This window comes from Opisthocomus hoazin, chromosome 9, assembly GCF_030867145.1.
Source record: "Opisthocomus hoazin isolate bOpiHoa1 chromosome 9, bOpiHoa1.hap1, whole genome shotgun sequence".
Lineage (NCBI taxonomy): Eukaryota > Metazoa > Chordata > Aves > Opisthocomiformes > Opisthocomidae > Opisthocomus > Opisthocomus hoazin.
Window position 1 is genome coordinate 636,054 of NC_134422.1, and position 26,293 is coordinate 662,346.

Here is a 26,293-nt window from a genome sequence, read left to right on the forward strand (position 1 = left end):
TATATCTTGACAGCCTGTAAATACAAAGATGACATTTTATTAGAGATGGAAAAAAAAATTACCATACACAATTTTAAATATTTTTTCTGGTTTTAGCCATTCAGATGGTGTCCTGTCCTTGGATTATTCTACTCGTGCATCTTTCTGTATTTTCCAAAGTAGTATTAGCCTATATCTGAACATTTTAACACAAAGAAAATAAGCAATGAAAAAGTTTGACTCTTGCACAGTATAGCGTCTGAGGCAATCTTTGATATTGATCTAGCCACAGGAAATTAAACAGTTCAAACAGACGCACTTAAGAAAAAAAATAGAGGTACGTTGTTTGTGGCATATCACTCAATGTTGTTCCCCATGACTCTGTAAAATTGTGAAATACCAATCTGAACAGCTTCGTTTCCAGCGAAAGATAAATAAGTAGTTTTGGACTTCCAGGAACTGTGGGTATTGCTAAATTACGAGTCTGCTGGTTCCTTTTGGTTACAGCTCATGTCAATCTCTGCTAGAGAGCCGAGGAGGCTATTGCTTCTCTCTTGTGGCATCCCTGCTGCGCCGAGGCCTCCTTCGCGGCCAGCACCACGTACTGCTCTTACGGTGCACAGATTTGGGAAGCGCTGTAGCGTCAGCTTGTTTCCTACCACGGGTATGACGAGGCAGCAGCATAAGCTCTCTCTTCATGGAAATGCTGTCCAACTTTCCAATTGATGTTTTCAAGGGCTGACGACTGGCATTCACAACATGCAGGTTAATTTCGTATTAAGCCTACCCACATAGCAGGCAATTCCCCACTTTACAGTGGTTCTTGGCACGCACAGTGCTGTATCAAGTCCAACCAATTAAATTGTCTTCATTGGGAGGCAGGAAAAAGATCTCCCTGATTATTATTCTCTGTCAAAGTGGTTTTAGTCTGGATTCAAGTTTTAAGCGTTACAACTCTTATATATGGATACAAGGTGGCTTAAGGCAACTTTTGAAATTTTTAAACCATGTAAATGATTGTGTTCTCAAAGCGTGTGTTATTGATAATAACCTTTTCTCGTCCTAGGTGTATGCAGATAGAGTAATTCTTGTGTTCATATCATGTATTTTAGGTTGCCATTGTTGCAAAATTAGATCCAGCTAGAATAGTGGCTGATACTGTGGCATCTAAAGCTCGGATGGGCATTGGAACCAAAGAAGAGTTTGATCTTCAGAAGCCACTGTTCAAGTTGCATACATACAGCGAACAGCAGGTAACTGTCTGTAATCATACTTTGTAGTTTATTGTGTGCACATCTATCTTAATAGTGATATATGATAGTAATATTAATAATATATCTTGTATAGCAATATGAACAGTAGAATATAGAATATAATGTGTGTAAAAATGAAAACATAAGGAGTAATAGGTGGGGTAATCTCTCTGACCCAAGGTAAGTGCTGGAGGAGCACAACAAGAGTGTACCACAAAGGACCATTAGGTCCAGCGTGGGCCTCCTGGGCTCTCCCTGAACAGCATCTCCCATTGCCACCACTGGAGGGAGGATACTGGGCCGAATGGGGCAGTTCCTGTGCTTGCTATGCGTTTTGACTGATCTGTTTGCTATTTTTTCATTTCAAAACTCAGCCCTTTTACATTTTTATGCATTTGTTTAAGAGTGCCTCCTTTTCACCTGCTCCAGTTAGTGTTGTACTAAGTACTGGAAGTGAATTGACTCCGCATAAAAGTACTCCTGATTGTATACAAAAGAGCTGTGTCACCGGTAACTTAATGATGGGGTATGCTTTTTTCTTGGAAGATTATGCACAGCACAAATCTCTTCATAAGGTGAAAATCAGTACCTCGACTATCTTTACACTGCTGCTGGATTGAAGATCAGTTAGCATGTGATGTGCAGGGGCTAAAGGAGAAGAAACCAGTGAGGTGCAAATGAAGCAGGAAACGGCAGTAACTCTACTCCTGTTTTCAGGTCACTCAGATTGCCGAGGACAGTGCTAGCTCGATTTCAAATGGAACTGAGCAACACAAGGGAGGATTTTTTGATTCCCTTACTGTTCCCCATCTGCTCAGTCTATGCATTTGAAATTATTCCTACTCTGGAATTTGAAAATTACATTTACAGAAAGAGAAGTGCTGTCATATAACTCTGTGGCATAAAAGCTTTCTTTTAGCACTGAATAAGCTGAAATTTAATGATGTCTGTAACTAAGCTTGTCCAGCACTTCCCATTTTAAGACATTTTAAAGCTGCTCAGTTTGGTAAAGGAGAGATGTGGTACAAGAGATGTAGTTTTTGCTTGGCTGTTTAAATTTATCCCAATCTGACCGATGTATGAGTGTCTGAAACGCCGTAGCTTTAGCAGTGCTCTGAAGACGTGTATTTAGGATTGATACCTGAATTCTCGGGATATTCTTCCTGCTTCAACTCCGGACGGGTTTTGGTACTGCTCAGACTGCAGTCCGTGACTCCTGCCACGCACGCGAGCGTGCTCCACCCCAGAGCTGCAGGGGCTGTGGGTAACGTTCCCCAGTGCGAGTCTTCCCGGCAGCTCCGGGTGCTGGGGCAGGTGACGCCAGAACTGCAGGCCATGTGGCACTCTCTTGTGCTTGCAGTGCTCCCACACTGTATCCTATGGAAGAAGGATTTGAAAGGGGATTACAAAATTTTGTCAAATAGCCTTCTGACAAATTTTAGAAGTAATTTCCTGGGCATTAATTGTTGTTATGTGAAATGGAAGCGGTACTGCCATAGAGTCACAGGGCAGCTCTGTGAGAAAAATCGTAAATGAGTTGGAAGCACTCACGTTCCACAGAAACAAACAGGAAGGGATTAAAAGTGTTGTGCTGAAAGCAGGGCTGTATTGATGGGGAACAGGAGAAAAGTCAACAACTCTCCAGCGAGTAGGCTGGATTAAAAGTCCCTCGGTTTCTCATTTACCCTTTGAGTTTTGCTGAGGAATGACAACCAGGGCTCTTTGTTAAAATAGTTTGCGATCGTTAATATTAAAAAGAATAATACCAAGATATGTGCAGTGAAGTAAGGCTTACTCACTGTAGAGTTTCTCTGCTTTTGAAGGCTTTATTTTTGTGAGCATAATTTTCTGTCTTTTAAAACTTTTTAAATGCATCCATTCACAGATAACCTGTAAGATACACTGTGTGTATGAGGTAAGTATTGTTTTGTTTCTGTTTCTCATTGCTGTGGTTTATTTTAACAGATTATTTCTGACCCTAGACTTCGTGTTGAGCTAGCTCTTCGAGAAGCTGGACTTCATAAAACACTTTATGCAAAAGAGATTTTACCAAAAATTCCTCCACTGAGGCTTCCAAGAAGAGATATGGAATCTACAGCTTTTAAAATGCAGCGCGCCTCTGCTGTCAGGAGTAGAGAAGCTTCAGGGGTATTGTCTGGCCTATAATGTGAAAACTTTAAATAAATTTGCCTTAGACTGTGTGACAGAACTACTTAGTTATCAGTGTGTGCAGTCATTCAAAATAACAACGTGCCTTTCTCATGCAGTGCTTACACCATTTTGCGCCTGCCTTGGTGAAGGTTTGGTGGAGGTTTGGTGGGTGTAGGCTGTTATTGTATAATTTCTCATGTCCCTTTCTACCGGGAGATGGGAAACCTGGACATGGAAGACTCCTACCGACATTACAGGCCAGTCTGATATATAGCATCTTGAGTAGGAACTCTGTTTTTCAGTAGTCAGCATAAATCAAATGCAGAACAGTCACTTTAGATTATATTATCATACATGAATACATCCCACAACCTTCATTCCAGGTTTCGTGAGAATTTGATTCTTTTAATTATAAAATCTTCGTTATCATGAATGTTTGTGTTACTCCTTGATCATTATAAAAGGAAACTTAGCCTTTGTCTATATTTAGAAACCAATTTGCTGCATCATATTTACTGCAAAGCAGTCATGCAATTTCATATTGCAGATTAGTCTTTCAGTATAAATTATAAATCAGAAATAACATTTCAGCTCTGGGATCTTTATTTTGGAGCTGGAACTACTGAATATGATTCTATTAAATGAAAGGCAAATTGATGTCATTTCACTTTGTAACCGATTATGTTTTCAAGCCTTACATAAGATGTGTGTAAAGTGTATGTAAACAAGTCACAATTAGCAGCTTAACAAAAAATTTCTAAGGACGATGAATATCAGAAAGATCTGAACATCCATAGTTGTGTAACTAGATAATTACAGGGACTTTGTTAATGTAATACTGTAATGCCTTATAGGTGTTGATGGATCACATGCTTGCAATGCTTTGTGACACAGTGATTCCTCGCTGTCGACGTGAGAAGTGGAGGGTCAGGGTGGATGAGAGCACCGAATGTTGTGCCATCGGAGATGAGCAAAGTTAAATGTCCACACCTTCAACTGCTAGTGGCACTGGCAAAGCCTGGTAGCGTGAGCCCCATCCGGGCAGGTGTCCCAGCACCCGGGGAGGGAGGCTTGCTCTGGCCTGGGCATGCAGGGCTGCCGGCAGCAGCAGGGGCTCGAGGAGGGATGCCAGGGAGGCAGGGGAAGAGCTGGTGCGACAGCTGCCTGGGAGCGAGCAAGGTTTAAGACAAGGAGCAGTGTAACCTGAGTACCGAAGCTGAGTTATTTTAAAGGGGGGAGAAATGCTACAGAGACTGCCCAAAAGCTGTGGGAGCTGTATGTCTTCTGGATTTAGCTTTTGCGTGCTTGTGCTAAAATTACAATTCTGTGTATATCTGTGCACTTTATTTTGGTATCTCGTTTAGGGTAGGTCATTATTTTTAAAACACGCTTGGCCAGCCTCACAGCTCCTTGGAGGTTCCTGCAGGGGAGGCCAGCACTGCTTTTCTTCTCTTTTGGAGACCGGTTTGGCTGCTAGATTGCTTGCCAGAAACGGAAGATCCCAAACTTAAGGCAGCTGATTTTTTTTCTTGCCTTTAGAAGTAGATCTACAAGGTAGTTTCCGTGGTGCAAAATCTTTCCAGATTACAGTTGTCTTGTCATCTTTTATAAATACCAAGACACTTCTGAAACAAAGGAAGTTTAAATGAAGCAGACACTTGTTTTTGAAATAGAGGGCACTGACTTCTAGGCAGTGTCTTGTGATTGTCTTCACGTCTGGTGTTTCTCAGGGAACAGACTGAGTAGAAGCCCGCTTGCAGCAGTGAGTCTGTGCCACCTCACTGCAGCCACAAACTGGGGCTCGTTACTGATACGGTGAGGCCAGAACGAGGATGCTTAGAGGGATTTCCATGTGACAGTGGAGCGCGGAAAATGTGCAGGTCAGTGAAAATGGCTCCAGGTAAGTTACTCAGGACAGCCTCTTGTGAGGAGAGCTGGTGCAGACCACCTCGGCCGCTCTCCCTGGCCTGGCCAAGTGCCTTCCTTCCGTGCTCCTGCGGGAAGGAGGCGGATGTTTCACCTTACTTCATCATCCTCACCTCAGCACGGTTCACGAGAGAGGATCAAAACCCTTCAGGCAATGGAGATGCATACAAGGACATTTATTTTCATGGTAAATGCTTTCTACACTTTTTTAAAAAATGAAATTTTGCAAGTTATTGTTGTACAAAGATGTATGAAATGACTTGCACATAAAAACAGTAAGTTAGAAAATATTAATGGGAAATGGACTTCTCAACCAGCTTCTCTTGCAGCCCTCCTTTGTTGTTTTTGACTCGATGAGGGTAATAGTTTGAAATTCAGCTATCCTTTATGCCAGTGTGTGAAGTGTATGCAGTTAGACTAACAGTCTAGGTTTTTAAAGCTTGAGAGAAACTTCTTTGTGAAAATTAAGTTGTTCAGTTTCAAGATACACTGCTTATCTGTGAAGTCTGGTAGTCAGAAAAGTGGCTTCGGTGTTAAATAGCGCCTGAAGGTCAAGCACGCAGCTGGGGCGAGAGCAGCTGGTGTGGTATCCAGCTGTTCGAAACACTTGACATTTGTGCCAACTTATGTGGACGTGAGCTTATACGCACACTCAGGTGTGTATATACAGAAAAAGAAAAATGTGAATGATTGCGAAGCCAGTTCTGACCCCTCTGACCGCTGGGAATGGAGAGGGCTTTGCAGTGACAGTCAATATTTTGAGAAGGAGCTCACCAAGGACATGCGTTCTGCGCACGACTGACTCGCCTGAAACCCTTAAGGAGTGTCAGACTTACAATGTGCAGCAGAAAAAGCATTTAACAACATAGTCATTAAGCTAAATAAAAGCAAAATAAGAAAAACAAGAGTCTCTTCACTGGAGAATGTTCTAGAAAACAGAGAGCTTGCCATCTCCTGCAAAGCTAATGACCAGGACTGTGTTTCTGTAAGCCACGGCAGAGCAGACCTCACCTATCAAATGAGGCAAAATGCTGAAGTATCACATTTGTTTTCCTGGAGTGGTTTAAAATTATTTTCACAAAGGACTGAAGGGACATTGCTATTAGTGTAGAAGTTTCTTCAGTGGACTTTGGACTTAGCAGCACTGAGTTTGAGTGGTAGGTTGGGTTGAATGTGAAGTGACTGGCGTGGTTTTGTTTCTAGTCTGGGAGGACACTGGCTCCTGTCCTGGGCTTCCTCCCCTGTCAGATTAATATGTGAGCCTAAAAACTAGGAACCAATCTCCTTTTCGTGGAAAAAGTGGACTTTACATTTTCATGGCAGCAAATGGAATGTGTCCCAGATCAGAGTGCTGGTATGCTGTGGGGGGCTGTTGAAAGTGGGGTCTCGGTGCCGGGGGAGCAACCAGCCGGACCCGCTCTGCCGCCAGCCCTGCACCCCAGGCTCTGCGGACGGGAGACGTCGTGACAGCACAGCGGGGTGCCGACAGCGACGCCGAGGGAAACCGCATGTCGTGGGGGCAAATCCAGCCAGGCGTGTTTCCGGGACCCGAGGGGCTCTGAGGCTGCTGAGGAAGCAGACTTGAGGATGCTGGCTGGAGAACAAGCACCTCGGGGATGGCCCTTGGCATCTCTGTAAGTGTCGTCTCCAGACTCTACATTAGAGATCTGTGCTCTTAATATCATGGGTATTTGAAGATCCTCTCCCATTGTTTTTGATATCTTAAAATTTTGTTTACCAGAACTCTTAAATTCTCTAAGTTACTGTTCCAAATGTGTCAAAATTCGTTTGGAAGCAAGCTTATTAGTGAACGTTAAGAACTGGAAGTGATTTCAGTGGGAAATTCCTCAGGCTGTAGGTGATCCTAAGTGGGAAAAAAGCCTCCGCTCAACCCAGGCGCAGTTTAGTCTCTTACAGCTTGTGGAGACACTTCGAGATGATTTTCTGGATCGTTGCAGGGGCAGGTCATCACAGATCCTCTGAGGTCGGTGGTGTACGTCAGCTGTGAAGGTCTACCAGGTTAAATCCAAAAAAATGCCAAGTTACCGTGGAAGAGGCTAGCAAGCTGTGCAAGATGGGAAAATCGGGGAGAGGAAGACCCCCTTAATTTAGGTTTAGTTTTTCTCAAGGGGCTGCCATGGATGGCAGGCAGCTGGAGCTGCTTGTGAGCAAGGTTCCCAGCTTGGGTGGCACTGGCGCCGGCCGGGGAGCCGGGTCCCTGGGGCACCGGCACCGGTGCTGGTGCTCCCGCCGCAGCCCCGGGGCGTCGCCGCAGGCAGGACACGGTGCCGTGCCCGGTGTGTCCAGGCACCGGCACCCATCCCAACCCTCTCCTCCAGCTCTGCTCGTGGCTTCGGCTGTCCCGCAGCCGCACCCGGGCACGCAGAGCGGGCCTGCGCTCGGGGTTACTCCTCCCGCACGGTGTGGAGCAAAGCGTGTGCCTGTGGCTGTGTGAACCAGGGGACAGCTTTGTTTTATTGCTGTTCCTACTGGTAATCCTCTCAAATGGCTTTTTGTTTAAATAAAAAATGGCCTTGGGCAATACACAGATGGTCGTGTTTGCAAGCAGATCCAGAGGTTTATAAATAGTCCTCAGATTATTAATTCTTCATTTATTATATTTCATCTACTCTGCAATCAGCATTTAATTTTGCAAAGGAAACAATTCCAGAGTAACCAAAGTTTGTTTACATAAATGTCACACACTTCCCGACATTTCTGCAGTGCTTGGTAGTTCCGAAGATACAATCTCGTTGCAGGAGACAGCTCGGCGTAGCCCATCTGCTGGGCTGGCTGCAGGCTGTGGTCGAGGGGCGGCCTCCTTTGCTGCCGGAGGGTCTGTGGCTGCGCGCGGCTCCCACGTAACGGCCGGACCCGCCGGCAGCCGCCTGGTCCCGGGAGCAGCCATGGCTGGGTGGTTCTTCACGCCTGACCCACCGCCGGCGACAGCCGCGCGGGCCTTGCAGGTGATACTGCAAAATTGGGCGGTCAGATGCGTGATAGACCTGTTAGCAGAGGAGGCCTCACCCGGCACGGTGCCAAAATGGGTGTTGGGTGTTCTGCAGGTGCACCCTGCCCGGACCCCTGAGCCAGCCCTGATGGACCGCCTGGGTCAGCTCTGAAGCCCTCCTCGGCCGTGGCAGCGTGAGTAGTTCTGCCTACGTCAGAACATAAAGACTTGGCGTTAGGTCTGGGGGGAGGAAGGACGGTCAAAGACGGTTTTGCCTTCGTGGAAGTCGTAGGCGCACATGGTGTGGCCGATGAGCGTGGGGCAGTCAGGAGTCTCCGTGCTGCCGGCGAGTAGTTGCTCCACCAGGTCCCTGTCGAGCTCGGTGCTCTGCACCGTCGTGACGTCCAGCACCGCTGCTCGAGCCGTGACTCGGAGTCGTCACCGCCCTGCCCGCGGTCGCAGCAGACCCGGCCTCAGCCCTGCTGGGAACAGGGCCTGGGGCTAAGCCGGAGCTCACAACGCTTGTGAGCTGCTGCAGAGCTTCAGCGTGGCGGGAGCGTCTCTGTGGACAGGCGTGTGTGTCTGTGGGGTTGCTCTTTTTGGTGAGTAGAACAGAAGTGAGAGAGTAATTGCAATTCATGCAGTGGCACAGATGTGCAGGTAAAACGTACGGATTCGGCACACGGTGAGTGACTGCAGGAGCGTTCTGAGCGACAGCGCTTTAACTGCTTCTGGCTTGCAGAGATGGTGCCCTGCCACCGGCCTGTGCAGGTGCAGGCAACGCTGCCGCCCAGCCAGGCTCCCGCCAGCACGGAGGGTCACAGGCTCTGGGGCAGCTGGGAGGGTCTCGGAGCGCAGCGTGACTTCCCCTCAAGCGTTGTCTGTGTGAAGAGCGATACCCAGTTGCTGTGGATTTAAAGCCTTTGTTCCTGATGAAAGTGTGCACGCTGCTAAGCTGGTCGTGCTAGAAGTTTGCTGGGTTTTAACCCAAAACAAAATATCATGTTGTTTGATGTTTGGGGACCTGACAAAATGCTAAAGCTCATAACTGCATGACCTATTGCTGAGGATTTTGTTTTAACAGCTTTTTTGCTCTGAAGAAAGACCATAGATAGCTTACCTAAGCCTCCAGAAGCACTGATGCGTCTCGGCATTTTGCACGGTGCAGCAATTTGGTGAGTCTGTGAAGCACGAAGGAAAGGGAAGGGATGCCCATCCCGTGCTGCTGGGAAAATAGAAAATAAAAATGTCGTTCCCCGTAATGCTGCAGCAGGTGGCAGGTACGTGACTGCAGTGAGCTCAGGGTTACGCTGAGGCCTCTTTCCACTAATGAGTCCAACAGCGATTTTCTGAGGGAGGAGACACATCTCAGGGTCTTGGTAGCCTGTCCAGGGAGAGCGTCTAACCCTCTTCTCCTCCCCTTGACGCTTCTAAGGCTGCTCTTATCGACAGAGCCGGCGTTCATCCCCGGGGACCCGTATGTGAGGCGCGCAGATGCCGTTTCTCCTTTGCAGACAGCCTCTCCACAGACATGTCCCAGCAGCAGCGTGCTCCAGACCTTCCCCTGCATTGCCTGTCCTGTGCCACACGCCGACTTCTGTGCTTTGTCGCGTCCCGCTCAAACTCCTGGAGCGCTGGATTTCAGTGTGGACCACCGCAGCCTCCGCCTCACCGGCCCTCCAGCCCGTCCCTGCCCCACACGGAGGGCGAGGTGTGGGCTTGTGCCCCATGGTGGGGTCAGTGCCGGGGTCAGGCATTTGCTGCCCGTGGCCTCGTGCCTCGCAGGCCGCCTGTCCTGCTTCCCAGCCAGCATCACCCGCCCCGGCGTCCCTCCGGCTCGCGGGCCTCAGGCGGTCGCGGCTGCCCCTGCGTTCTGCCCGCTGTTCCCTCACATGAGCGTCTCCGCTGCCGGCTCCGTTGCTCGACCGCTGGCCTTTTCTCGGCTTCACCTTTGGAAACAAAAGGTGTTTGGTGCTGTGGGGTTTGTTTCTTCCCCACAAAGAATGCCTCACGATTTTTGTTTCTGCTGTTGTGCTCCAAAACCGGAGGGGAGCGTATGTAACGAAGCACAGCTCATTTCAGACGCGCCGTCAGTTTGCCTTTGCTTCGTCTTTTCATTCGGCTGTGAGACGGATGGTCTGTTGGGCTTGTATCGTGTTTTAAATATGAAAACATTTTGCATGTTGTTATTCTGGAACATCAGCCTGACTTATTTGCCAGTGCCTAAGAAATTTATTCTCATTGTAAATATTCAAAGCAGGAGACTGCATTCCTGCCTCCGGTATGTTTGAGTGCATTTCTGTTTCTAAGCAACTTGCAGAAAGGCGATGTTGGCCGCTGCTCCGCGGCGAGCGTTCTGGGGGGGCTCTCTGCATGCTCTGCCCTGCCTGCCCTCGCAGGGACGAGCCCGCGGGTCCGTGGCTTCCGCGTGGCCACAAGCTCAGCGCTGGCTCTTCTTCCAGCTGTGTCACAACTGCCGCCAGGCTGCGGAACTGCAAAACCTGTGGGGCTTTTCCCCTCGGATCCTGTCAGGTTGAATCCCTCGAGCTTCTCCCTTGCTCAGGTTTGGTTTGGATTTGTCAGAGGGACCAAAGGTGAGCGCTGCCGTGTAAGTGATGCTGTCTCCCGTGAGTTGGGTGTAAGACTGATCTCGTGCCTGAAGAAATGACGGCAGGAGCGAGCTTTGGGGCATGAGCACTCCCCAGCACAGCCTGTATTTGTTTTTTCCTTTGTGCAGTGTCAAACGTACTGCTGCTCTTAAAGAATAATTAATAACAAAGCAAGGTTTTTACTATAGAGCTCACGTCAATGTAATACTCCCAGCACTATTTCAGAGTTCATGCATGGTGAGAAGTGGTCTTCGCCTCTCAGATCGCCAGGCTGCTGAGCTGAGCAAAATACACGCACGCTCATTTTGAATACGATGCTTTTTGAACGGAACGTGTGGGGTGCCAAGAAGCATCACTCAGACAGAAGCAGCTTTACCATGGCTGAAAGGTCGCACTGGCGGTAATGGCTGAAAACTGGAAAAGGGGAAAAAAATCTGCCCGTGGGTGTTGCGGGAGGGCGAGGCTGTGCCGGCCAGGCGCCCACCCTCCCTGCCGCCGGCAGCAGCGGGCCCCGGGCAGGGCTGCTCGGGGTGCCCGGACGGAACCCGCGTGCGGTGTGGTGCGGCGCAGTCCCTACACTGCATGCACTGGGCAGATGCCCTCGTGCTGCTTGCTGGCTGCCGCCAACGCAGACGAGCCGGCTGTGAAATAGGAACGTGTTGGTACGTTTTAGCTAAAATAGGTGTCAAGATTCAGCCCTAACGCGGCCGTGGTGGCTGCGCCGGACACGTCTCCCCAGCTAGCACAGCGGGATGCCGCTCCCTCGCACACAGCGAAGGGACGTCAGAGCAGCGGAGGGTCTTGAGAACAGGAGGTAGCACGAAAGCCAAGCTGTCACTCCTTCAGGGCTGTGACTGTGCTGGGTCCGGGCAGCTGTACAGCTGCACATACTTGGGTATCCTCCCAGGCCAAGAAAATCTAAAATAATTTAGCAAATTAAGGCTGCGAGTATTCCTACTGACAGCAAAGCAAAACCAGATGTTAGAGCAGCCTCTCGTTTAATTTATTCTATCAACAGTGCTGACTGCAATTAGTGAGCCCTGCTGCTGACACAGAGGCCATGAAGTCAGGGAGGAGAAAGGACAAATTTTGCATATTAAAGGAAAAAAATGCTCCCTGAAGGTGGGGGTGGGGGCAGCATGCGGCGCAGGGGAGCGGGGGCCTGCACTGGCAGGGCTGAGCCAGCTGCTCGAGCCTGCAGCCACCGGGCACTGCGGCTCTTCCCCGCGCCGCTGGGGAACTGCTCCCTTTTGAAACGGAAGAGGGATGAGGTCCTGACAGGCTGGCTTTGACAGCAGGTCTCAGCCAAAAATACATCTTCTTTCCCTTGTCTCCAGTAGACGGTGATCAGATGCTCTGGACAAATGTTTCCTCCATCTGTCCTCCAACGCGGGGCCCAATATAAAGTCAGGTTTTATAGAACTACAGGATTTTAAAAGGATAATTTTCTATTGGGATTTCTGCCCAAAACAAGCAAGGGCAGATGACCTTCCTGCCCGGGCTCCTCCAGGTCACCGGGTCCCTTTGCCGAGCAGCCGGACCCTGTCCCTGGCGGGAGCACCCACAGCGGTGGGCCCCGGAGCGGGATGGCAGAGCTGTAGGACGAGGGGCTGGGAGCTGCTCCTGGCTGTTGCACCTGCGATTCACCCTCTGTCCCCAACCACTGCCAGCAGGTTGAGCGTCTTTGTTCCCAAGCCCAGGTGACACAGAGTGTCCTCCTCCATCGAGTCCCAGTGCAGAATTTTAATGTGGACAAGCCCACGGCTGTGGGGAGACACGAGGGCAAACGGGGCACGGGGCAGTCCAGGACGCCCTGCAAGGGCACAGTGTTGGGGATGGGCCAGCTCTGGGTGGTGTCCAGGGTGGCTGTGCTTCTGTCGGAACTCTGCTGTCACACAGGCTGTCCTCCTCTTCACACCCATCGCGATCAGCAACCTCTTCGACATCTTTTTTATTATGTCTGCGTGTTTGGCAAAAAATGTTTCTCGGTATTTGTCATCGATTTTGTCAATGGCAACCTTAGCTCTTTCTTTCATATAATTCTGCCAGAAATACCTAGCAGGTAATGTACTGTTCTGTTTTGTATGTGGCAGCTTATTAAGCCCTTAGCAAATCGGGATTTTGTATTTACATTGTCTCAAATCGCTGCTTAGCGCTGCAAGTACAAATTAAATTCCGATTCTGCAGACAGCAGGAGGCCAGTTTGCCTTCCCTTTCCACCTGCTTTAATGGATGGAAAGCAACTCAGTAACAATGCAGGCCAGTTTTATAAATAAGGCTTAAACAAAACCCAGAGAACGTTTTTCTTGTCTTATTAAAACAAAGTCAAACCCTCCCCTGTTGCTCACCCGATATCACCTGTTGTTTCAGCCCTAATGGCCCTGCCAGTCAGCTGAGAGCGACCCTGCAGAGAAGGTGAGGAAAACACCCCGCTGTTCCTTCAGCTGCTGGGTTTGGAGCTCAGAAGGGGCTTAAGGGGCTCTGCGGGGGTTACACGCCCGCGCTGGCTCTGTGCGGCTCCCAAGGTCAACAGCGGCTGCTCCCCTGTGTCCTGGTTTAACCCGCAGCCGGCAACTGAGCCCCGGACAGCCGCTCACTCACCCCTCCCCGTCCCTGTCCCCGCAGCGGCGTGGGGAGGGGAAGGGGAAATGGGGAAACTCGTGGGCTGAGGTGAAGACAGCTTCATAAGGCAACAAAGGAAATAGTAACAATGATACTACTCATGATAATAATGAATGTGCACAACAAACTATATACAATTTCCTCACCACCCGATGCCCGATTCGCAGCCAGTCCCTGAGCAGCCATCACGCAAGCCGGAAATTGCGGATTTTGTCCAAAACTCCCCAAAAAAGACCGAACTCCTGGAAAAGTTCAAACTGCCGTACATGAGAGGGTTCCAGCTCATGGAAATGAGAAGAGATGATTCCTGCGCCCCAGCCAACCCCATTCACAACCTGTGCGTGCTGTCCATGGTATGAAATATTTCTGTTGCCTGGTGTGGCGAGCAGTCTGCCCATGCTCCCTCCCAGCACAGCTGCCTGTCAGCTGAATGTGGGAAATCTGGAAAAGTCCTTGATTTCACAGCAACCACTGAACACATCAGTGTTACTGACCTTCTTCTCAAACTAAATCCAAAATACAGCAGCTGCTGGGAGGAGCATTAACCCCACCCCAGCTGGAACCGGGGCCGCCCATGGCACCTGAAGGCCTGGTGTCAGCTGCAGGTGCGACAGCAGCGCCCGGTGCCCATCCTCGCACGCAATGCCCCGGTGCTGACGATGCTCTGCGGGGCACGCAGCCTGTGGCGGGACGCCAGGCATGCCTCGGGGTGCTGGGGGGTCCAGGGAGTGGGCGGCAGTGCCATGACAGCCACCGCAGCCCCTGCCCGTGGCTCGGTCCGAAGGGCAGCGTGAGGCAGCACTGCACGGGGCGGGTGCCCCCTCCTCGCGGTGGGACCTGCTGGATGCCCAGCGGGGCTGTGGGCGCCGGGTCTGTACCTCGCTGCTGCTCGGGTTCCTCTCATCACAACGAGCCGCCGTTCGAGACAGATCTGCACACGCGCCCTCTGCTTCGGGAGCAGGAGAAGAGGAGATGCTGGTCCTGCTGCCTGTCCCAGTGCAATGCGAGCCGTTGCCCTGGAACTGTTTTAGGCAGCGGCTGGAGGGGCAGAATCTGGCATTCGCGATCGGCCTCTGGGAATGGTAGATGAAAGCTCCGGTTAATCAGGTAAGTGCTAGGTAATTAATTACCATGGTGAACTGAACTAATAAACGTATCTGATTTCACTGCAGATTTTGTCAACTGATGCTTTTGATCTGCTGCCATCTCGGATCCCTTCTCTGTGATTTATGCGATCGCTGTCACAGGTCCCCAGCTGTTATGGCAAACGCTCGTCCTAGCAGCCAACTGCCAAGAAGCACCAAGAGTCTGGAGAAGCAGCCAGCGTGCTCCTGACAGCCTCGGGGCAACCTTAATTGCTGACAGGTTTTTATTATTTTCTCTTTTTAGCTTTGACAACTTCTGTGATTGGAGTGCGCCAGGCAGGGCCTGGCTGGCCGTGAACTTTGCAGACTGAACTGTTCAGATCCGGGGTGGGGGCCGGGCATCCTCTGGATGCTGGTGGGCTCCCCATGCCCCTTGTGCCCCCAGTTTGGTCGCTGGTCCCTGGCCATCCTGCCTTCAGCTGGTCACCGGCTGTGCCCGCATCCCTGGGGTCCTGGGCTGAGTGCCAGGCTCGCAGCAGCAGGCAGCCGGCCGTCCAGACTTTGCTCAAAACCAGGACAAAATCCCGATGCGGGCTGGGCAGGCAGGTCTTGTGCTTCCCAGGCTGTGAGGTGTTGCGTGAGGCCAGGGGATGAGGCTGCCAGGCTCACCCCCCTGCTCCTGCCCACCATGGCATCCCCACTTCTTGTGGACTGATACGTGACAATGGCTTCGGCTTCTTTCAAAGGGGTTTGCAAGTCTCCCTCCTTCCAGATGCCTTCACCCTTCATGCGTGGCGGTTTTCTGCTTTGCTGTTTAGCCAGTTAACGAGCACTAAAATTAAATGAAAAGGAAATGAAAGCACAACTGCCATCCATTCAAACCTGCAGCCCTAGTTAAAGACATGCTGCGTGCGGCCCACTTGCAGCCCAGCATCCAGGCAGTGACGAGGTCCTGTTTCTCTAACGGGGCAGCGAGGGTAACTGCCGTAACTGAGGCAGCCTTTCGCTGGGCAAATACATGTCCAAACCCTTAACATTGCAAAACATTATAGAAAAGCAAATAAGGGTTGCAAACCAGCAGTACAGGAAAGTGTGAGCTGGGCATCTTGCCCAAGACAGGGTCAGGATGGGTCTGAGGAGGGCTGGGAGCAGAGCCCTGACGGATATTTTAGATGTGTTGGAGTCGTACCAAAGTCAAGTGGGAATGATTTCTCTGCTACGATGAAGTTCTCCCTTCCCTGGGTGCTGTTAAGATGTGCCTGCCAAAGATGACTGATTGCTGATGCTCCACAGCGCTGCTGAGGAACAGAGATCTGGAGTCTCTTTCTCCTTTTAGAGCACACCAGGCTGCGCCGTGGGGTGCACAGAAAAAAGTCTCCTTGGGGCCTGGATCTGCCTGCATCTCTCAGTGCAATTGCTGTGGTTTTCAGCAAAAATTCAATGTCTCAGGCCACTGAAGTTAACGCAGTGATCACCAGGCAGATCTTCACAGTTTTGTCCAATTAGCATTACTTGATTTAGAGAGCACGACAGGAAGGTTTGCCACTCGCAAGTGGCGGCTGTAGAGGTGAGATCACGGTTTAGGCTTCCCATGGGCTCGCCCGCTTCCCTGGGCACACGCTGCTCGGTGGAGAGGACCGCAGTGCCGCTGCTCGGGAGCAATGCCTGTAGCCTGCCCGGCTGCCCCACAGAAGGGCCTTCCCGGGCTCTGCTCCCGCGTCCCCGCTGTCGGCACCAGGGCCGGGGCGGTGGCCCAGCCGTCGGTGAGGGGCTGGCTCGGCGCGCGGGGCCCGCGTCGGTGGTGATGCCGAAGGAGAAGGCACAGCTCGTGCGTGGAGCCCAGCAGAGTCCGTGGGATGGGTGGGCACACGCGTGACCCGCTTGCAGCAGGAGCGCAGCCGGAGGGAAGGAGCATCCCCGGGCACTGCCCTGACCCTGCGCGGCCCCGGTCAGGGGCTGCTGGCCTGGTCTGTCCGACGCAGTGCTCCCCGCCTCCCCCCGCGCCTGCTGTGCCCCCGATTGCTAGGCACGCCTGCAAGGTCTGCACCTGCGCGGCTGTAAGCCCCCTCGCAATAAAATGATTTTCCGGAGCACACAGGCAGCTTCTCAAGTTAAATATTTACTTATGAACTAACAATAATATTCCAGCGCACCCCACGGCCGTTCGTGACGTCCTCGCGTGGCGGTCGGCGAAGCCCCGTCCCCGCATGCCGCAGCCCCCTGCCCCGCTGCGCTCTGTTCCGGGCAGGGACCCCTGCACCCTGCATCTGGCAAAGGGGCAGAATTTGGAGAGCGGCCCTGCTGAGCGAGCAGAGGCAGAAATCCCCCGCAGCCACAGGTCTGCCTGCAAAGGTAGGCGGAGAACTCATGCGCAAGCCACATTGCTGGTGGCGGTTGTCCCTGTGGTGTCCAAGGTAAAAGGAATAAGCGTGTCTGTGTTAAGCAAACAGGGTTGCACCAGGGGAGACAGGCGACTTGTGCTTTTGGCTTCCCAGAACCGATGGTGAAGGGCAGGGATGGCTGCGGCTGCGCTGGTTTTGGTGCCTGTGTCCACGCAGGTCAGCTCGCTGCCTGGCCTCGCAAAAAGGCCCTCACGTTTGCCTTCCTCCTCTGTGATCGTTTTCCCGTGGTTGTTCTCCTGTAGGATGGCTTTAGACAGGATGGTGTCTGGGGCTGTTCAGTCTGGAGCAGAGGAGGCTGAGGGGAGACCTTCTCGCTCTCTGCAGCTCCCTGACAGCAGGGTGCAGTGAGGGGGGGTTGGTCTCTGCTCCCAGGTAACCAGCAACAGGACGAGAGGCAATGGCCTCAAGTTGCATCAGGAGATGTTCAAATTGGATATTGGGAAAAATTTCTTCCTGGAAAGGGTTGTCAGGCACTGGAACAGGCTGCCCAGGGCAGAGGGTGAGTCCCTGTCCCTGGAGATGTTTAAAAGACGCGTGGTTGTAGCACTTGGGGACATGGTTTCTATGATTCTACATCCCAAACTGAAGCACAGCTCTGCTTCTCTTGCTGACTGTAGGGCAACTCGTGTGTTGCAGGCACGGTTTGCCCTCCCGCCTGACATGGTAGAGGCTGCAGGACTAGAATAGAACAGAACAGAGATGATTTTCAGTTGAAAGAGACCCACGAAGATCACCTAGTCCAACTGCCTGGTTGTTTTCTTCTCTCACGAGGCAGGCTGCTGAAGTGAGGATGGTGAGAAGCAGAGACCATTGCTCCTAGCGAGTGTTTGTTTGTGACTGATTCAGAGCTAAACTCAGACTTTCCGAGTGCCAGGCAGTGGAGCTGCGAGCATACGTGCTAAAGGATGACAAATAAAGCAGGATGCAGTATATGGCAGAGTAACATATGGCAATCGAGACAGGCTCTCAGCAAGAGAAGAGCTGGGGAGAGCCGGTGCTCCTGCACCCATCCAACACCGCTCGTCATGTTAAATGCTATTTTAACACAGACAGCCGCATGTCAGTCCTTGCAGGGCAGAACGCCGTTCCACCTGCTGCGTCCTGCCGAGCTGCTGCAGTCTCTGCTGCGAACAAGCCTGAGCAGCTCCTTCTCAGCCAGCTCATTTCTGACTTCTCTCCCTTGGCTCCTCGGCTGCGACGCCGCGCTGCCTGACGCTGCCCGTAGACGAGGTGTCCCAACAGCCGGGAGCGCAGCCCTGGTTTCTACGAGCGCGGGCGAAGGCAGGTGGCCCCGCGGCCGCGGGCCTCGGCGCTGGGTGGGAGCGGACAGATGGTGCTCGTGGCAGGAGCTGGCTCTCCCACCTCCGCCGCAGCGGCGCGTGCAAGCCCGTGCTCACACCAGCGCGGTCGTGTCAGCTGTTAGATTCGCAGCTCTGGCTCGTTAGCAGAGAGCTTGTGAGAATTCTCCATCTGAGAGGTGTCTGGTGTATTCCTCTAGTAATGATTTCTGGCAATCAGCATAAAGGAGCAGAAGAAGCACCAGGGAGGGTTTTAACCTGACAGGAACAAGGCTCGATGCCAACAGCACAGAGCTTTCCCCCTCCTCTTCCCCGGCCCCTTCCCTTCCCTGTGTTGCAGGTCCGGAATTGCCAACAAGGTGGGCAAAATGTAGGTTTTTATCAACTGTTTGCTCTGGTTCTGTGTTTTGCCTTGTTTATTATTGGTATAAATCTGTTCCTGGCTTCGGGAGAAGTCAGTGAATGCTCTCTGAAGAAACCAGGCACCACAAATCCTCAGGGCACGCAAGTAACTGCAGCTTGTCAGGACATGTTTTCCCCTGAGGTGAAACACTGTCATAAACCCATTTATTTCAGGCAGAAATCAGCTGCCTCACGCCTGTCGCTGTTGAGGGAGCCGCTGATCTGCCCGTCCCTCTGTGTGCTGTGCCAGGGGGGCTGAGCACTGCTGCTTTCATTGCAGGAATGTTTCTTGGCATTGTGGGCAAGGCCGAGTCGCCTTTTCCCCCCCGTACCCACGCTGTAGCCCTGAGCGCAGCTGCCCGCGGGGCCGAGCAGCGAGCCTGGCTGCTCTGCGGGCACCCTCCTGCCCAAACCCTGCCTGAGGGGCCGTGCCCACCCCTGGGCACGGGCACACTGCCCACCGGGCTGACCCGCAGCGGGGGGCGGCAGCCACGAAAAGCGCTGTGGACCAGTCGATACTGGCTGGCTTTGGGGTTCTCCTGCACGCACAGAGGTACCGGTGGTTGGCAGCTGGTTAGATCCTGCTGTTTCACATCAGTCGCATTGGCATCAGCGCATGAACCAGCAGTCTTTGAGCTGGGCAGGCGAGCGGCAGGCAGCTCTCCCGGCACGACTGGCATCGGGGCCCACCGGCATGACGGCACAAGCCGAGCTGGAAACGCTGGCTGGAAACCCCAACTGGGCACAGCTGGCAGGGGGCTGGAGCTCGCCTTGAGGCACCCGCTGCTCGCCCAAGCAAGCTCCCAAATCAAGAGCCCCCTTGGCTCAGAGGAAAGTCTCTTTGCGGGTGTATGTGTGCTTAATGCCTGCATCAGTGGGCCTTCCAGTAACTTTATTCACCGGTTTGTTATGTTCTTTTGGAGTTCCAGCCTGTCAGAAGCTGGCTGTAAGCTTCCCAGGCTGGGGACGGCAGTGCTCCTTGTTGCTGGCCCCGCTGTGCCGCAGACGTAAGCCGGAGGTTTACGGAGCAGCGGAGAGGCAGAGGGGCAGAGGGTCTCGTGTCCCCTCCCGGGCACCAGTCCTGCTCTCGAAGCCACGGGCGGGAGTGTGGTGTCACACAATCTGGGTGACCAGCCTGCATCGCCTGGTCCCGGCTGGCTGCTGTGCGGAGCGGCTGGGGCTCAGCCTCCAGAGTTATGGGGCTGCAGGGTTAAGCGCAGCTGTGGCGACGGCTGGTGGTGACGGGACTTAAAGGCCCGGGCACGGCGCTGCCAGGAGTGGATGAGCAGCACAGGATGGGGGAATCCCTCTGGCAGGGAGACCCTTCCCAGGAGCCTGTCCTGTTGGCAGCCCCAGGAGAGAAGAGGTTTGAATCTCCATCCCCCAGGACGGCACGGGGAGGCTGCTGCAGTGATTTCACTGCTGGGGCCACGGCCACGTGCCGCCGCTCGGCACCGGGGATGAGCTGGTCACCAGAGGACCTGTGTGCTGGAGCATCTTGCTGCCTCAGGCAGATGTTGGCCCCACGGCAGTTTCTGGAGGACGCTGAGCCATTCGGTGGCCAGGCTGGAAGGGACCCGAGGAGATAGCCTGGGCCAGTCCCCGTCCGCATCGGGGCTATCGTGTGAGGTCAGACCTCACTCACCTGCAGTCTTGGACAAATTAAACTGTGTATGTATATTTGTATATTCAAGTATTTCAGCAATTCAACTCAATGCCATCGCTCCAGCTGCTCTGCAGATGTGTGCGTTAGTTAAACATGCAGAAGCCACCACAGAAACTCCTCAGTACCTTCACGGGCTGCCATGTGCCAGAAAAAAGACTGTTTTAGCCGCAGAAAGAGCACTCTCCTATGAGTTTCTTCATGCTATATTCAAATCCATTTGCAGCACAAGAGTTCTGTTTCCTGCAACTGAGAAACACAAAAATTCACTTTACGGCAGCAGCAGTAGCATTTGGTAAGGACTGGTGTGATTTTTCTGAAGATTTTGAAATGGGACACTTAGCGGTAGCTACACTTCATGAGACAGGAATTCAGAGAAGTTACTTCTCAGACCCAGAGCCAGCCCTCATGTACGCGGGTTTAGATCTGCACCAGTTCAGCTGAAATACATGCAATTCCCACGCAGTAACACCCTGCCAGTGCTCGTGAGATCTGAAATGAACCTTTCGCAGCTTTGTGTGCTGAAATGGTGAATCAAAAGTAACGCCGTGCCTGAGGCGTCGGGGTGCGAGCAAGGGAGAGCACAGAGCAGCCGCGTGGCACTCGCCCTCCGCCCAAGCCTGCGCCCGCGCTCCCGTCTGCAGCCCCTGCAAGCCCAGGAGCCGACCCCGGGTCCGCAGAGGAGTTGTGAAAGAACCGAACCCATCGGAGTCGGTGCCCTGAGATAGAACACATCCCTCTAGCAGCCCAGCAGAAGCCCAGGTTCTCTGCACGCAGCAGACGTCGCCGCCGGAGTTAATGGTTCACCTCTGAAGCAGCGGGTGCCGGGACATCTTCGGAGCTGGGGTGTTTAGGGTGCTCCATGGGAGCCCAGGAGCTGGTGAAGCCGCGCGGGGCGAGGTGCGGCGAGCGCGTGCAGGCGGCAGCCAGCAGCGCCCACGTCGCGAGGGGAGACGGGGCTCCGCAGCACCCTGTTGGCTTCTTCTCAGCGAAGACAGCCCACTGGATGGATTGCCACGTCAGCAACATACCCAGACAAAACCCTATCCATTAATGTCACCCCAAGCTGCCATCCTCGGAGCTTTGTGTCTAGATTGCCACGCAGGGATTTCATTACTTTGAAATATTTTTCCTTTTACATTAGAAAAGGCCAGTTTTAAAGGTTGAAATTGGAGCACAGTGCTTTGATACACTCTGAAGTCTACCCCTACCCCAACCCAACTCTGATTTTAGGAGAAACACTGAAACTTAACTTCCGCTCGCTGGGACGCTCTGGGTGCCGGGCAGCCTGTCCCAGAGCTGCGGCACCCGGGCGCTGGCTCCGCTGCTGTCAGCCTCATCCATCCCGCCGGCTCCTCGCTGCTCGGTGCCAGCATTGAGCACGGAAAAATTTACTGCTGTTCCTGATTATTAGTGCTCAGGAAAAAAATGTTCACTAATGAGTGAATTAATGACAAATTACGCATCTTATTTGCTAGGAGTTAGTTTTCAGAGAACGTTTTCAGCTGCCTTTTAGCTGCTTCCGAGAGAGGCTGGAAGGGAAGGAGACAGGTGCCACCTTGTGTGGAAATGTTTCTTCATGCTGCAGGCACAGACAGAGAATTTCTTCCTTCTTTTTGTTTTGGTCGCATCTTTGATAAACTCTTCAGTTCTCCCTGAAACGCAGCCAGCTCTTTATTAGATCGTCCCAGCTGCTCAGACGCGCACGGCAGTGCAGAGCCACTGTCCCGGAGGCGGTGATGGAGGCAGCAGTTTGCACTGTCCAGCGCTGTGCCTCGTTTCTCCGCTCGTGGGTCTGTCCCTTGCCTCCCACAGCACCTGCACCACGCCGGGGATGTGCCAGTGGGGCATGAGGTGCCCGGGGAGCTGCTGCTGCTCCCAGGACCAGCGGCCTGAGGGCAGGGTGCAGGCAGGTGGGCCGCTGGCGACAGATCCCTCGCTGGGCTGCCGTGCCATGAAGTCAGTGCTGGTTTTGCCCACAGAAGGCCCTTCGGTGGCCCTCGCCCGCAGGAGCACAGCGCCGGTGCCCGCGTGCCGGGGAGGCTGCAGGCAGCACCCGGCGCGGGAGCGTCGCACCGCGGGGTCCAACCCAGGTCCGCCAGCCCAGCGCTGTGCGATGGAAGGGGGCCCGACAGCAGCACGCCGGGGGTGCCAGGCTGGGGGCCGGGGGCCAGGGTGTGCGACACGGGGGCAGGCGGTGCGCAGGAGATGCCCAGCTCGCCAAGGGACATCACTCTGGGCACTGAGGGCACCCTGAGGGCCACCCGTGGTTACTCAGTGCTCGTCACCCCAGAGCAGGTGGGTGCTGTCCCGGCAGCCCAGCAAAATCACAGCTCGCGCTGGCTTCCCGCCACGTTTCCAGTGCCCAAATCTGCGTGCCGGGCCTGAAAAGCCAGGGAACAGAATGCCTGGCACAGCTCTGCCGGCTCCTTTCTCATCTCAGGTAATGAGATAAAGTCAATTTAATCCAGTATGTCAGGGTGGACAGCCTACCAGTCGGTCCATAGGAGAGCCTGATTCCAGCACTCACAACTCAGGACAATTCGTATACGAGCTGTTAAGTCCTCTAATTCCCAAATAGCCAGCTACGCAGGGTTATAACGTGGCAAGAGTTATGCATGTAGTATATTTTCTGTGTAGCTGTTCTTTGTTTTCATATACCTCTCACTTTGCTAAATTATGAAAGCACTTCCTTTATTTGGGCAGCCGTTGCAATTCTGTCATTTAGCTGAGTCTCAGGTTATCACCAAATCTATAAACTTTCCTTGTTGCTTTGCAATAAAAAGTCTAAAACAAGAAATTCATCCTTTTTACGGTGATGACCTGGCTTTATTTCTTATTTCACGCTGGCACTCCTATCTGCTGGAAGCAGCTGCTTCGGGGAGGAGATGTTCCACGGCTGCTCATAACTGCCCCGCGGCCCCTCTGCCCGGCTCCCCCCAGCGCTCCTGGGCGCGGAGCTGGGTCCCGCAGTGTATTTCAGCTGTGTTTCATCACACACGCGCCAACTGCGCTCCCCAGAAAGGACCCTGCAGCTTAGCAGCCAGCTGGATCGCTCTGAGCTCATCCAAGAGAGAAGGACGTCACTCAGGCTGTAGCCTCGTCCATGGCAGTCACAAGAAGGTCTGAAGAAATCTGGGACTTTCCCATGTGCGTTATTTAAAATATAGCGGTACCTCACAGCACACACTGCCCTTAACTGCGTGAGGCTGTCTGCCCTCTGATATATTGCCGGGCTATTTCTGTTGCCTCCAATATTAACAGACGTTCCCCCTCTTTCCCTTCCAGCTGCTCAGAAGCATCACAGCGAGCAGACTCCGGTTCCTTGTCCTGAGTCAGACGGTGAATTACGTGTCTCCCCTTCACCAGCGACTTAATCAGCTGTTGGAGAGGAAAATAAAAACGGCGCCTGGCTGTATGAGAATTGATTTATGAGAGCTATCTTCATGCTGAGGCTGCCACCCCTTTTAGCCCCTGCTGCAGAGGAGCTGCTAAGGACCTCTCCTTTGCTGCCCTGATCTCACGCCCTGTACTTCAGAGGCATTTGAGTCGCCGTCTCTGTTTGGCAGATGTTGTAAAAGGGTGGGCCAAGAGCTCATGTCCCACACCTCCTCTTACTCCTAGGTCTACATTTGGCGACTGCAGTCCACTTCTCTTTCCTGTGCCTACTCTTCAAATAGAAGAGCGTGCATCAAGAGCTGCTCCAAAATACTCGGCGTGGGTTTCGGCTCTGTGCTAGAGCCTGGCCACAGCCTCCAAGGCTGCAGAAAGCAGTCCCGGAGTGGGTCTGTCGGGGTGGCGCAGGTGAGGAGACCTTTGAGGGATTCCTTAGCCCACCATGAGGTGGGAAGCCCTGAAAAAGTCGAGCGGGAGAAGAGGACGCCGGTGCCCAAGACAGCTGCTGCCTGGGTGCTTCGCTCCTGCAGAGGCGAGCGCTCCCTCGATCCGACCCGGGGTTTCGGACCCAAGGAGACAGATCTGGGGTCCGGCTCAAAAATCTGCAGGCTTAGAAATGAGTTCTTTGCTCTGTTGTCTGAATGAGCCTTGGGGGATTACACCTCCAAGCTCCTTGCTGGGATCATATCATACTACTAATGATAATAATGACTATGCAAAACAAACTATATACCTTTTTCTCACTGTCTGATGACCCACTGGCAGCCAAGCAGAGATCACGGAATCTGGAAATGGCGGATTTTGCAAATTTTGTAAAACTCCTGGAAAAAAATGAACTCCTGGAAAAGTTTAAACTCCTGGACAAGAGAGGATTCAAACCCCTAGAAAAGCAAAAAAAGAGAAAGGATTTCTGCGCCCCAGCCAACCCCATTCTCAACCTGCGCGTGCCGTCCATGGTATGAAATATTTCTGTTGCCTGGTGTGGCGAGCAGTCTGCCCATGCTCCCTCCCAGCCCCAGCACAGCTGCTCGTCAGCTGAATGTGGGAAACCTGGAAAAGTCCTTGATTTCACAGCAACCACTGAACACATCAGCGTTACCAACCTTCTTCTCGAACTAAATCCAAAACGCTGCAGCTACTGGGAAGAAAATTAACTCTATCCCAGCCAAAACCAGGACCCCATTTCTGCTCTCCATCCCCCTGGGGGAAGGAGAGGGATGGGCGAGCGGCTGTCTGGGGCTCAGCTGCCGGGTTAAACCACGATACATAATAAAGCATGAAACAGGAGCAGGAAGAAGAGACTCTTTGGTAGCATCTGACGTCTCTTTAGGCTTTTTCAAATGCCAGGAACATCTTTATCTGTGGGACTGGGGCATCGCCGTCTGCCTGCTGCGGTCGGGGGACTGTTCCTCCCGCCGTGGGCTGCTCCCTGGCTGGTGGGCTGTTCTGAGTGTGCTGGAGCCTGCAGCGGGGCTCGGCAGTCGGACATCAGCAACGAGCGGTATGAGCCCTGGGCTGGGGTGTTTTGCTGCTATAAACGTCAGCAGCGAGAGATCGTGTTACATTCTGATGCCGGTGACAGAAGCAGAGGCCAAAAACGGAGAACGTGCACCCTTTTTGGGGGTGTTTTGGTAAAAACGCAACCTGGCACGGGATCGGCCTGGAAAGCAGTGAGGGCTAATGACAAGTTCTGTGTTAAAAAATGGAACGACCATGAGTTGTGCTGCTGATGCTCAGATGCAAGAACACAGTTTGCTTAATTTAATAGTACCGTGTAATTTGTGTAAAACTGAATTATTAGCAATTATATGTCATTGTTAATGACTTGGAGCTGGGTCCTCCTCTCTGTGCTTGTACTGAATGGCACCCGGCCCCCGGTGCCACCGGTGTCTGTGGGACGTACGACGTGAAGGTGCGCGAGCCACATAACGACTGGAACAAGGAGAAATGACGAAGGTGCTCGGGGTCAGGCCCCTTCAGCGCAGCGGGGACAGCACACACGTCCTGCGCCCCATCCTCACACTAATTAAATCTCCTCCAAGGCAGTAATGGGAGTCTTGCACGCACGCACTGGAACTGTTGGGACAGGCCTGGCCGGCTGTCTGCAGCAGCCCGAGCGCGGCTCCTTTGTGACTCACGCGCCTGACTCACAGACGCCTGACGAAATACGTGTGCTCTCAGTCAAATTTATCACAGCTAAATATTAAAACCAGCTCTTTAATTTCAAACCCGAGTACTTCCCGGGGTTTTCTCAGCAGCTGCACTCGGAATGATGCTGTGCCGTACACTTGGGAAGGGGCGGTGATGTAACCGTTGCTACATTACAACTGAAAGATTTGCTTATTTGCATGTGTATATATATGTGTGTGGGGGGGTGGTTTCATAAATTTCCCCAAGGCAAAAGAAAATAATTAATGACAAGCAGCAGCTTGGAAGGTCATCTGGATTATTATTTCTGTACCGCAGCTCACCTCCGACACATAAGCAAAGTCTTTATGTACTGATTTTAATAATGCTAAAAGAGCTTAAAACATCAGCAATGCTCCAAGTAATTATT

The 26,293-nt window shown here is 52.5% G+C and overlaps 1 protein-coding gene across 1 annotated transcript in view; it reads left to right on the top strand.

Moving 5' to 3' along the window:
• The window catches only part of CCDC148 (coiled-coil domain containing 148), a 53,166-nt gene extending 49,532 nt beyond the window's left edge, over positions 1-3,634 (top strand). The window contains exons 13-14 of the mRNA XM_009932187.2: positions 1,092-1,232; positions 3,198-3,634. Of these exons, the coding sequence (XP_009930489.2) occupies positions 1,092-1,232; positions 3,198-3,398 (342 nt within the window). The 3' untranslated portion in view covers positions 3,399-3,634. The remainder of the gene's footprint in view (positions 1-1,091; positions 1,233-3,197) is intronic.
• Positions 3,635-26,293: the final 22,659 nt, after the last annotated feature.